Here is a 12,514-nt window from a genome sequence, read left to right as displayed (position 1 = left end):
GATTATTCTCATCTTTTTTTCCGCGGCGGGATCATTTGACAATCGAATCGTGCACGGCGCAATGGGATTGATTTTTTACTTTCAAGGAACAGAGAAATGGGGATTCGGCATCTTTTCTTTGTTGGTTTGTGTAAGTAGCAAGCCCGAACAATTTTTTTTGACGAATAATAGGATCGGTCTGTTTTTTGTTTCTTTACCTGCTTCTTAGATTACAGTGGTCCAAGCATGAGTATACTGTTTGGGTGCTGTATCGAGACATATTTATAGTTGCGTACGGATAAATGTACCCCCATGCTGTAGCTAGCTGGAATGCCATAGTCCCCAGTCTGAACAAATTTGCCCTTTGAACCTTCGATTACTCGCATACCGGATTCGATTATGCGTGCGGGATAAAACCTGTCATTATATGGCATGACACCCTGGTTAAAGACGATCAATTGGCTACGGAAAACCCGGTGGGTGGGGGGAGAAAGGAGAAAGGCAACTAACGGATCTTACATTCTTTACGCAAGTCATCGTTTGAAACATTGAGAACGGAAAAGAGAGAAAAGAAACGGAAGAAAGAAACCAGAGAAAAAAGAAAAAAAAAGAAAAGTAGGAATTAAAATATAATTATGCCGTAGTATTGTATGTCTCTCTCACTGCAGCTGCTCCGCTCTCCTGCCATCCCGAGTTTTGGTCCGGATGGCGCAGATACCAGTTTCCAGTGTTGGCTGTTTTTTGTTTTCCCTCTCAAACAACCCATAACATAACCATATTCCTTTTCCATTCTCCTTCTTCTACCTCCCGCCCCCTTTTCCTCGTGTTAAAAAAAGATCATATATCAACCAAGCAAGATCCGACGAACCCAAGCAACCCGCTCCGTCATGAGAATCAGCATTAAAACGGGAGACGAAAGCAGCAATAACAGCACCGAGAAGAGGGAGAAGAGGAAATAGATAATCTCGGAAAAGTGACGGCCGGCCATGATTTCTTTTCTTGAATTTTCCCCTCACGGAAACAAAGTTCTCTAGGCGTCCGTCCGATCTCTTCTCGCGAGTGGTGATGGCGACGATGGTGGTGAGAGTGGTATTGGTGGTACTGCTAGTTTCTCGTTCTTCCGTTTTTGTAGATTGCGTTAAAAAAACAAGTTAAAAAATAAAGAAAAAGAAAAAGAGGAAAAAGAAAAAGGAAGAGATAAACTCATTTATCAGATTCCCTTCTTTGTTTAAAAATTTATATTTTTTTTTTCGTCTCTCTCTCTATTTCTTCGCCGCAGCAGCTTCGTCAGCCTTGGCCTTAGCTCTCTTCTCCCGTACACCAATCAGTCTCGCCTCGCTCCGGGCGTCTCTCAGTTTTCTGTACGCACCACCCTCGACACCAGCGGGCAGGTCACTCTTGCTGATCTCTGAGACGGCCTCGGCGCGGCTGATATTGTTGATGGGGAAGAGAGAGTCAACGCTCTTGGTGAAGCTGTCCTGGGCAGCCTTGATCTCCTCGGCGGAGGAGTCGAGTTTCTTGTATTGGCCGGCGCGGCGGGGGAAGAGGATCAGGCGGGTCTTGTACTCCTTCAGGCGGGCGACGTTGACGGTAAGGGATTCGGAGGAAGCATTGACGCGGCGGTGGTCGACCGCGATACCGATGGTGGGTGCGAGTTTGCGGGGGATTCCGGCTTCCTGTGAGTTTTAAGAGCGTGTGAGCGGATTGTTCGTTGGACATGATTTCCAGTCGCCTACGTGGCACTTATTCCCTCGAGACAGTTCGGGGAAAGAAAATCCGTACCTTCAGCTCTTGAAGAGTGAAGCCACGACCAGCTCTGACACGGCGATTGTACTTAACAGTCGGGCATCGCACGACTGGTCTCAGCTTATCGACAGGGCGAGGGGCGACGGCAGCCGCCTTTGCAAGACGAGCTTCCCGACGACGGTGTTTGCGACCAGGCTATATCAAGTAAAACACACGAGGATGTGTTAGTTGTGTAAATTTTCGATGTTCGCATGAATTCCCTTTCCCACAGATATATGGGATGGATCTTCGCGTGTTTGTTCTTGGATTGCGGGTGGGTTGGAGAATTTCAGAAATTCCGGATGGGTTATGGGACGAATGGGTGTAAGATTGTTGATATCGTACCTGATCGAAATGTACCCGAACACGGCGAGCCCAGTCCTTGTGGAAATCTGTACAAACACAGCAAAAATCAGTCACCAACTTCTTCCCCAAATATATCGTAATGATCCAATTTTGGCATAAAACTCACGGTTTTTCGGGATGGTCTGGTTATGCTTGATCGCCTATAAAACCACACACACACACACAAAACCACACCAGCACAGGTCAGCGATCTGTTGTCACTCTTTCTCCTCCCGCTCTCCCGTGCTCTTATTTTTCTTTCTTCAAACCGGAGGCTCTCTCTCAATTGGAATTTGGCAGAAACATACCATGGTGACGGATGGGGACCAAGGAAGTCGAGGCGGATTTGAGTGTCGGTTGTCGGTGGTCGCGGTTCAAACAAGACAAGACAGGACAAGGAAGAAAGGACGGAGACAGCAAAACCTTGGAAGTATGTTGTGGGTTGGTGTGTCACGTGCTGGTGCGAATAGGCGCCAAGAACGCTTCCGCATGCGGCTCGCTTAGCGATGGACGGTTAGCCCTAGGGGCTTCCTAATCGGGTAGGCAGGACGTTGAGTTGAATTCATTTATAACTACCTACACTGTACAGAGTAGGTATGAACTGACAGAGAATAGGAGTATTCCTATTTGATTCAGAGACAGATGATGAAATATTAAATTTCAATGAAATCAAGTTCTAATGAGTGTCAAATGTTGTATATCTTATTTATCTTACTCTTACTGATACTGCAGAGTGACTATTATAGTCTTTTTACTTACAGATTGATCAGTGACAATGTGAAGAAGAATGATGATAATAATAATAATAGATCTCTTCTCAGAGTACTCTGTACAGTAGACTTCAAAATACTGCACAGACACAAAAACAGTGAAAACTCACAAGAATATCATCATTAACAAGCAGATTTCATCCCAAGAAGTGAACAAACTCAAGACATAAAGAAAACTGACAACTATAAAGACAAAAGCTCCCCCATTCAAAGAACAAGAGAGAGCAAATTCACAAGTCATAACAAAACCACCAGCTGAATCCTGATTGTTACAATTGCATATCACAAAGCATAATAAAAGGAAAAGCACAACAGAGAAATTATTAAACAAAAAAGAACATCATGAAAGTTTTCATCAAGTCATAAGCCAAAGTATCCCCATTCAAACAACCCAGGTCGAAAAGGGTGAGAGCAAAGCAGACACATTTTCAAACATCATATTCCATGGACAAAGGAGAAAAGGAAAAGAATGGACCATAGGACAAACAAGAGAAAAGATTCGTAACAACCATCAATAGGAAACAAATAAAGTGGAAAAGAAACAAGACGGAAAAAAAGAAAAAAGAAAAAAAAGAATCAAGGTTGAATCCCAAGCCCAAACGCCTCTCCAGCCCGTAGCTTCTTCGTCGCAATCTCCTTCTCGCCGGCATAACCATTACCAGCAGCTTTCCGCTTCAGGCTATTATTACCATTTTCTCCACTACCGCCTCGCTCAACACCGGCCTTCTTAACCTGCCCAAATAGCTTTGTTTGCAGGGTCGAACTGGATTTAGAAAGATTCGAGGACATCGAACTGTGTTGTTGTTGTTGGTGCTGGTGCTGGAGTTGTTGTTCTTGGCTGCTGCCGGGGTATCGGCGGAGCATGCTCGTAGCTAGTGAGCTGGCTTGCGAGGCGGGGACGTCTTCGTCGGTAAGTGCTTCATTGTCATCTTCGGAAGCGGATATTGTGCTATCGCGATCGTGGCGGCCACGTTCGTCACGCTCACGGCGTGAGATCGAGACAGAGTGGTTGTGACCGTGGCTGTGGCGGGAGTCTGGGGTCCGTTTGTTGATTGGAGTGAAAAAGTGGCCTCGGGATTCTGTGGTGCGGGATCGTTGCGGGGTTACGGGGAGGGAAGACACGGGGAGGGAGGACACGGAGTGGTTTACGCGGGTGTGCTCCTGGTCGGGGTTGTGGCTGTGGGGTTGAGAGTGGGAGTGGTGATGGTGATTGTTGGATTTGTGAATGTGATTTCGTGATGGTGTAGAGTGCACGCTGACATTTTCTCCGTGTAGAACTTGGCCAGCTGCAAGTAGTGCAGCAATCGGATCCTGGCTGCCAACTCTGCTAACATGGCTACGGGCACTATCTGGGTATCGAGTGGAGGTAGTCTTTCTTTGCGGAGTGAGAAATTCGGGTTGTGGACTGGGCATCAGAGATCCATGGTCCAGCATAAGAGTGAAATGCTCACGATTTTCACGGATGCGCTTCTTAAGACGGCTATTCTCTTCGCACAGCAGCTCGTTTTTATCCGTTTCTCCCTCGATGATTCGTTTGGCTCGTCGCAGGCGGCGTTCCAGTGTGATGTTTGCGTCCTCGAGCTCCTTGATCCGTCTCATTGTTGCGTCTGGCTGAGGCGTCTTGGGAGAGAGTTCAGGGGATTTCTCCAGGCTGAGGCCGCGCCGATGGCGATATTCTACACTTTGCAGAATCTCGACTTCTCTTCGTGCAAGCTTCTGCTCCACCTCGGCTCTCTTGATCGCCTCGCTGCTGGTGAGGCACAAGAGACTGTGTTGGAGCTTGAAGTGAGCTGCTGACATGCGAAACTCCTGTGCAAATACAAGGAGATCCTTCGCAACTTTTCGCAGTTGCGCCTCATCTGCGTTGTCGATATCTCTCGAGGATGGCAGATCCGCTGAAGCTCCATAAGCTACGCAGAGCGTTTGGTCAATGGTGGCGGGCGGTGATGCGAGGAAGACGTCTGAGTCTGAGCGTGGACGACGGAATGGAGTAGCCGCAGCATTGCCCATCTGTTGTGTTGTTGTTGTTGGAGGAGGGGTCATGTTGGAAGAAGATTTTGGCGGGGGAGATGAGCGGAGTTTCTCAGGCATGGAATGTTTGTGGTTTTGGTTGATGGCTGGCTTATCTGGAGAGGCTGATAGGCTTGCTCTAGAAGGAATTGGCGTGCTCGGGACCTTAATCTCTGCCGCGGGTGCTAATGAGCACTGGGAAGACCTCTCTTCAGTTTCCCTCGTCGTCATGGCCGCCATCGACAAGATAGGGAAGGAAGCCGTAGATAAAAGGAGAGAGTGAGTCAAGTCGATATGGATATTTAAAAGGATTATGTGTTGCAAAGATGACAAATATTCAAAGAGAGGTGGTGAGCGACGAAAAGGTCGAAGACTAGAGGCCACGTCACAATCGTAGCAATCGAGCGGATCGAGGGACGGGCTGCTCGCGCGGGCGGGTCTCTGCTTACTGTAGCACTGAGAACCAAGCAATTGGCAAGCAAGAGACGCGACGATGTCGTGTTTCGCAGGAGAAATAAATATATATCCGTCTGTATATACGGAGTATCTAATTTGGAAAGAGGAAATGAGATGGGTGGTTTGCCAGGGACCCCAGGATGGAGAAAGGGAGGTTTACTAGTAAAATGGCGAGGCGGGCGAGGAGGCTGGAGGATATCTCATGGGTTGTTGTGGAGGCAACGGATGAAACGGCCCACTTTTGGTGAATCCACAGGCGAGACCACGCTGAGTATGAGAATGCGAGAGACAACGTAGAGAGATATGAATGATTCGTACAAAAGGAAAAGAGAGAAAGCTCAGGTGAGACGGACAAGGGATAGATATAGTAAGATATATAGAGGAGGAAGTTGGGGGGATGTTGTTGTTGGTTGTTGAGGAGATGAAGTCAACAAACTGGTTTAAGCCGCCTTCCAAACAGGAAATTTGCGGAGGCTGGGATCTTGGCATTCAATTACCAGCCACACAAATTATGAATCATGTGACTTAAAGGACCATATCGAGTTAGCGTGGAACGGGAGCTTCCAACTTACGATCTAGTCCATATACAGTTAGTCATATAACATCCGGAATAATGATCCTCCGGATAACCTTGTCCCAAATAGGAAAAGTCATAACAGCCGCTCCTGTTCAGGGATCAAGCTTGGGGAGAAATGTCTATACACATCCACCTCCGGTCAGAAACATTCCGGACAAAACAAAGACAGACAAGGCTTCCTTTGAAAGATAAAGCAGGAGGGGAATAATTCAACACTCTGCCGGATTTATTCTCTCTAACTGTGGACGTCCAGTTGACCTTCTCTTCGCTATGCATCTCGTCTTCAGCTAGGTAATTCTTGGAAGCTTACGCTGTAGTTAGTTATTGTCTACTTTACCCCTGGTCCCTGATCTTCCAATCCACCTGAACCATGGACCACAGCTATTCCACCCCGAAACGTCCCAGTGGCATTCCACGGCCCATGTCAAGACTCCCACTGCCTACGCATTCTACTTCCTCCAAATCTATCCGGCCGTCTCCGTCTCGCGAACGCCTACAAGCTGATTCCGGGTTAAACATAGAGAGATTGCGGAGACCTTCACAAGAACTCTTTAAGAAACCCCCGCTGCCGTCTCCAGCTAAATCTCGAGAGAGTTCATATGGCCAGAATGAGTATTCGTATAAATGGACCCCCAATTCCGGCGGTTCCGTGGCGGAAGATGAAGAAGAGGAGGAGGCACGTGAAAGCAGGAGTAACAGAACAAGTATCTACACTCCAACAACTAAGTCTTCAAGACCCTCACTATCCGATCGGACTATCGAAACTATAGCCCAGATTCCTTCTTCACCGTCTCCTAGTAAAAAGAAATCGACGTTTTTTGCCCCCGAAAGCCCCATGGCACCTCCCTCTCGGCCCCCTTCTGTCACCAATAATTACCAGTCACGCCCTCCATCCCGCCAGGATAGCGCCAATGGATCAGTTCTGCAATTCTCCTCCGCCATACGAACCGCATCGACACCTCGAACACCTTCTAGTGTCTCAAATATGCCCCAGCCAACATTCATTAAGAGATCCGTGTCTATGTATCGAGAGTCCACCACGCGGTCTTCAATAAACGGTGCTGGTACTGCCTCGCCAAACCATAGTAACGTCTCTACGGCTCCACCAATATCGAAGAAAGAATCTAAAACCCCTGCCGCTGGCGCACGAACCTCGTTTTATGGAGGTAGCAAAAGCATGTCAATAAGACCACCTAAAGCGCGCCCATCCCTAGGCGCCAATGCATTCGCAGCCCAATCGAACAACGTAAGTACGGGCAATGATGCTAAGAAGCCTGCAGCTAGAGCACCTGCCACAAAAGCACGGAAACCTTCCTCGAATCTTTCTTCTAATCTTACCTCTCCAACATCTACCTCCTCAAAGAAATCACCCAGAACTTCAGTGACGTCAGACGGTAATCCGTCCGATTTACCGCCACGAGAACCAGAAACAAGGAAAGCAACGAAGTCATCAAGCGCTCTTAGAGAAACCATTGCCAAGGCGAAAGCTGCGAAAAAAGCCGCAATGGAAAGTAATGCTAAAAATGGCCTAGGTGACGTTCTGGATCCCTCGAACGACCCCTTTGCGCAGCTGTCCAAAGCTGAGCCTAATAAACGTGTATTGAAGAACAAGGCTGCCGCGGCAAGGACATCAGGTCATTTAAATATCGCTGCCATGGGACTGAAGGAAATCCCAGATGAAGTATTGACTATGTACGATTTTGATCCAGAAAGTGAGGGCGAATGGTATGAGAGCGTTGATCTTATTAAATTTATCGCGGCGGACAATGAGTTTAAATCGTTATCAGATGCTATATTCCCTGATGTTGATTTTAATACCATGGACATGGATGAAAATACCAAGGGATGCCAATTTGGTGGACTGGAAGTTCTAGATCTTCATGGCAACATACTTACTACTCTTCCCAAGGGTTTGCGAAGACTCCAACGACTACGTTCTTTAAATCTTTCCCACAATCGGTTGGACGCGGAAGCTTTCGAAATCATTACCGAAATCTCATCACTAACCGACTTAAAACTAGCAAATAATAAGCTTGGAGGCAGCCTAACTTCAATTATTGGTGCTCTTTCTAAGCTTGAGGTGCTAGATCTCCGTGAGAACAGCCTCACTGAACTCCCAGATACTCTATCCGACCTTTCCTCATTGCGCGTTCTTAATGTTGCCGAAAACCAGTTGACTTCCATTCCATTTGAGGCTCTAAAGGCACTTCCTCTTGTCGAGATCAATGCTCAGAAAAACCGCCTTCAGGGACATCTTATTCCAGCCTCAGTTACCCGCTTGGAGACTCTACAAGTTCTGAACGTGACGAGCAATTCATTGGAAAGCCTTTCGCTTGCCGAAACCCTGGAGTTGCCCAACCTCCAGCAGTTATCCATAGATGCGAATCGCATCAAGGCTCTCCCAAACATTTCTACTTGGAAATCACTCCTTACCTTAACCGCGGAGGACAACGCTATCTCTAGCCTTCCGGGAGGTTTTTTAGAGCTCGAAAATGTAAAAGTTGTCGATTTTACAGGCAACAATATAACAACGCTGGACGAGAAGATTTCCCTATTGGAAAACCTCTTCTCATTCCACATAGCGAACAACCCGCTGCGAGAACGCAAATTCCTGACGATGGATACCGACGAATTGAAAAGAGTCCTACGCGGCCGTTGCGAACCCGACCATCCTGAAGCTGAGGAAGAAGACGGCTCAGTCCAGACCGAATTCACTCTGGCCCCAGAGAGCCCTACACACGCCAGCGCCTGGCGTATTAAATCCGGTGGCGTCCTCGACTTCTCTTCCACGGACTTAGCCGACCTCGACCCGGCAGATCTAGAACCCCTGCTTGCCTCTTCCACAGCTATAAAATGCCTGTACTTACACCACAACCGCTTCCACACTCTCCCCGTTGCCGGCCTCACCCTCCTCTCCCATACCCTCACCGACCTAGACCTCTCCCACAACCCCCTTTCCTCTAGCCCCACCACACCGCTTCTTACAACACCTCTTTCCCTCCCAAACCTCCAAAACCTCACCCTGAGCTCCACAGGCCTAACAAGCCTCGAGGTCCTCCAACACCACCTCTCCGCCCCAAACCTCACTTTTCTTGACGTCTCCAACAACCGTCTCACAGGACCCCTTCCCCACATCCGACAAACCTACCCTGCCCTAATCACTTTCCTCGCCTCCGACAACCAAATTGATAGCTTAGAGTTCGAAGCTGTGCGCGGCTTACAGGTCCTAGACGTGAGTAATAATAGCATAGCGTCTTTGCCGCCTAGATTGGGATTGTTGGGGAGCGAGGGGTCTACAGCGTCGGCAGCTACAGCAGGAAATAGCAAGGGTGGTGGAGGTGCTACAGGGGGAACAACGTGTTTGCGCCGTTTGGATGTCGCAGGGAATTGTTTCCGTGTCCCGCGCTGGCAGGTTGTCTCGAAGGGGACGGAGGCGGTGTTGGAGTGGCTGAAGAACCGGATTACGGCGGAGGAGTTGAGGGAGTGGGGTGCTTTGGAAGAGGATGAGGATGGTGTTGTTGATTGAGGGGATTTTATTTACTTAGAGCCAGGAGAAGAAACAGGGAATTCTACCTGGAGACCCTGCGGGCTTGTACCATCACCATCTTATATTTACTTACACTGTTCATGTAATATTTTCTTTTTGGATTTTTCATATTTTTTTCCAATTATTTCATTTTTCTTAATTTGCCTGTCCACGTCCTCCTGTGTCTCCGTCTGTCTGCTCCTCTTGCGTTTACCTGTCACAGGTGCTTTTTTTCTCCTCTGTATTATCTTTTCACTCTCGGCCCTTTACTTCATAATTTTTATTGCTCGGGCCGAAATCTTCGTCTGACGCTGCCCATGAGAAACTCCGTCGTGAAATCTTCCCAAGCGTGGAGCGATTATATTTTTCCCATATCTCCTATTTCATTTACTTGTTTCCATGCATCTTTCTTGTCCTATTTTTCGTCGATCTACTTTGTATATATCCAGCAACAGCTTAGATTTCTTCCTCTTTTGGGTGCTTTTTTTTTTCCTTCTTCATTCGTTTTGCATTTTTTTTTTTTTTTTTTTTTTTTTTGCCTTTTCCTTTCTGCACGTCCCTTTCTCTTTGAATCGGCATTTTCCCCCTGAATCGACTAACTTTGCTCCATTCTTCCTTTTCGTTTTCGTTTCTCTGTTTACTCATATATATAATCCCGTGTCCTCCATATGCCTGTGTATATAAAAGGTACAAACCAGATGAAAATAATCAGATTAAATAGAATTCTTATGTGTAAATAAACTGAACAGATATTGTTTCATGTACTCTCTGGTTAATGAGACCAAAATCGCCATGCCCACGTGTTTTTCTCGTAGAACTTAACCACATAGCTACCTGGGTATATAAATAATATAATCTGCAGCGAAATCCATCCCAATTTTCAAGGGTAAGACATATACAATAACCCCAACGAAATATAAAGTATCTATCACCTACATTTACCCAATCTTCTTCCCACAGGGGCATCCATGCGTTCATGGACGACGGCCGCCGCAGCAATAATCTCTATGACCCCTCCGCCTTCGACCTCGTAATCCCGTCAATAACCCTCATCCACGTGTCTGCCCATTTCGGAAACTTGTCCTCCTCACCCGCAATCTCCGTTTCGCCATTGACACTCTTAATGAACGGCGACCGTGCCACCTCCGCCGCTGAAAAGGCACATTTGTAGAGTTGCTTGGTATACATGGTCACATTGTCGATGTCGTGATCATACAGAGAGCCAGCGGCCTCGTCGACGAGGTTGGGCAGTTCCTTTAAACGCTGGAGAAGGAGGTTGACTTGGGAGATTTGAGCTGAGGAGAGGATGGAGTTTGGTTGGTAGTTCTGTTTTCGGTCATTGGATGTTGAGGAAGACGAGGAGGTTTTCGATTTTAGACGGTGGGATATTATGGCTGGATATATCTGGGCGATTGGGTTGAGGAGGCGGAGGAGATTTGATTTTTCAGACTGGAGGTTTGCGATGGAGCTGGTGGTTTCTTCGTCATCGTTACTTTCGTCGCTAGCTTTGTCCTTTTCCTTCTTCTCCTTCGCCTTACCCCCAAGCTCATCACCGTCATCCCAAAAGAGACCATCTTCGTCATCATCATCCTCCTCTTCCGGGTCCCACTCTTCCAGCTCCCTTATCCCATCCTTAACTAGCTCAAGATACTGCCTCGCCTTCCCCGCCACAAACCCCACAACCCCACCCTCCGCAAACGACACCAACTGCTCACACGTCTTCCACAACCGCCCAGTACACGACATGACTTCCCCCTTCTGCTGCTCCGTCACCGTCACTCCCTTCCCCTCATCACCACTCCCACCGCTATCCGCAATCACCTTGACAACCCCAACCAAATTTCCAAACTCCTTCAACGCATCTTTAACTAGCAATTTCGCCTCAGCGTGGAATGCCTGTGTGTATTCTGTCGGTACCGCGAGAAGGGCAGCTGTGACAAGGGAAGGGAGTATGGATTCGTTTACGGTTGAGAGAACAGTTATAAGCGCTGAGGGAGTGAAAGGGGTATTTACGGCTAGGAGAGATAGTTTTGTTGTTTGAGCTTTCAGGGCTGCGGCGGAGGCGGAGAGGAGAGGGAGGGGCAGCGGGGCGGGGTTGTTGCTGTTGACGTTGCTGGGCTGGGATTCCGATTGGGGTAGTGAGATTGAGAGTGTTGAATGGAATTGGTCAGTGATAATGAGGGTTGCTTCCAGGATACCGGAAAGGGTTGGAGGCATTTTTTCACGTTTGTCTGTGTTTGCGGTGCTGGCTGAGGAGAGTAAACAAAAGGAGGAGAATTGTATTTTCTGTTGGCCCTTACGGCCGTTGCGGTTAGCGATCCCACTAGATCACATGACCCACCACTATATTATGTTCCTTGTAGATAGATCTATCAATACAACCTTCAACTATTCTACAGATTATAGCCTGAATGACATGTTTTTCTTTTTAGAACACTGAATTAACATTTTTTTGACACAGATAGTTCATCTTTTTTGAAAAGACTTTCACTCTTTATTAGAGATATTTCATTTTTTCTGAATCTGCTAATCAGCAGATTTATATACTTTATATTTTATTTAAGAAAGTGTGTTCTTTATTATGAAGAATATCACTTTTTTTTTTACATATCTAGAAGAAGCAGAGTTATCTTAATATGAGTGATATATCTATTACTTCAGAGTTCAGCTCAAGACTTAGAATTATACACTTCACTAGATAACTCATTAATAGAATAACTACTTATTATAAGAAGGCTTCTGACTTGTAAGATAAGACTAAGATCAGTTTTCATCAGAGTATGAAATTTAATGATGAGATAATAAAGAAACTTCAGAATAAAGAAAAGCAGAGTTAATATTTATCTGTAGAATCTGTTTATTTTAACTTATTAAATTCTTCACTATTTTTTATCTCTGAAATGCTTACTTTTAATGATGATCTGAATCAATCTATCTATTACACTGCAGATAATCTTATGAATCTTATATAAATAATACTATAGAATCAGATAACTACAGCTGAAATCACTTAATATCTCACTATATCTGTTTCTGTATAAAGAGATACTATAAGAGATGAGTTGT

General features: G+C 46.5%; 3 protein-coding genes across 3 annotated transcripts; 1 reads left to right on the top strand and 2 right to left on the bottom strand.

Moving 5' to 3' along the window:
* Positions 1-2,789: 2,789 nt before the first annotated feature.
* On the bottom strand, positions 2,790-5,779 carry BDBG_09277 (uncharacterized protein). The gene has a single exon (XM_002620303.2). It carries the CDS (start codon positions 5,127-5,129, stop codon positions 3,456-3,458), a length of 1,674 nt encoding a protein of 557 aa, XP_002620349.2. The 5' UTR covers positions 5,130-5,779; the 3' UTR covers positions 2,790-3,455.
* A 259-nt stretch (positions 5,780-6,038) lies between these two features.
* BDBG_09276 (leucine-rich repeat-containing protein 40) lies at positions 6,039-10,247 on the top strand. Its single transcript, XM_002620302.2, has one exon. The coding sequence runs from the start codon at positions 6,293-6,295 to the stop codon at positions 9,446-9,448; it is 3,156 nt and encodes a 1,051-aa protein (XP_002620348.1). The 5' UTR covers positions 6,039-6,292; the 3' UTR covers positions 9,449-10,247.
* Positions 9,904-11,735, bottom strand: BDBG_09275 (uncharacterized protein). Its single transcript, XM_002620301.2, has one exon. The coding sequence runs from the start codon at positions 11,663-11,665 to the stop codon at positions 10,454-10,456; it is 1,212 nt and encodes a 403-aa protein (XP_002620347.1). The 5' UTR covers positions 11,666-11,735; the 3' UTR covers positions 9,904-10,453.
* Positions 11,736-12,514: the final 779 nt, after the last annotated feature.

The sequence above is a fragment of the Blastomyces gilchristii genome, assembly GCF_000003855.2.
Source record: "Blastomyces gilchristii SLH14081 genomic scaffold supercont1.38, whole genome shotgun sequence".
NCBI classification, from domain to species: domain Eukaryota; kingdom Fungi; phylum Ascomycota; class Eurotiomycetes; order Onygenales; family Ajellomycetaceae; genus Blastomyces; species Blastomyces gilchristii.
The sequence above is the reverse complement of the archived record's forward strand: the minus strand, read 5'-3'. Positions and strand labels throughout refer to the sequence as shown.

Bases quoted from the DNA above. Each gene is read 5' to 3' on its own strand.
- BDBG_09277 (XM_002620303.2), bottom strand. From the start codon at position 5,129: ATGGCGGCCATGACGACGAGGGAAACTGAAGAGAGGTCTTCCCAGTGC.
- BDBG_09276 (XM_002620302.2), top strand. From the start codon at position 6,293: ATGGACCACAGCTATTCCACCCCGAAACGTCCCAGTGGCATTCCACGG.
- BDBG_09275 (XM_002620301.2), bottom strand. From the start codon at position 11,665: ATGCCTCCAACCCTTTCCGGTATCCTGGAAGCAACCCTCATTATCACT.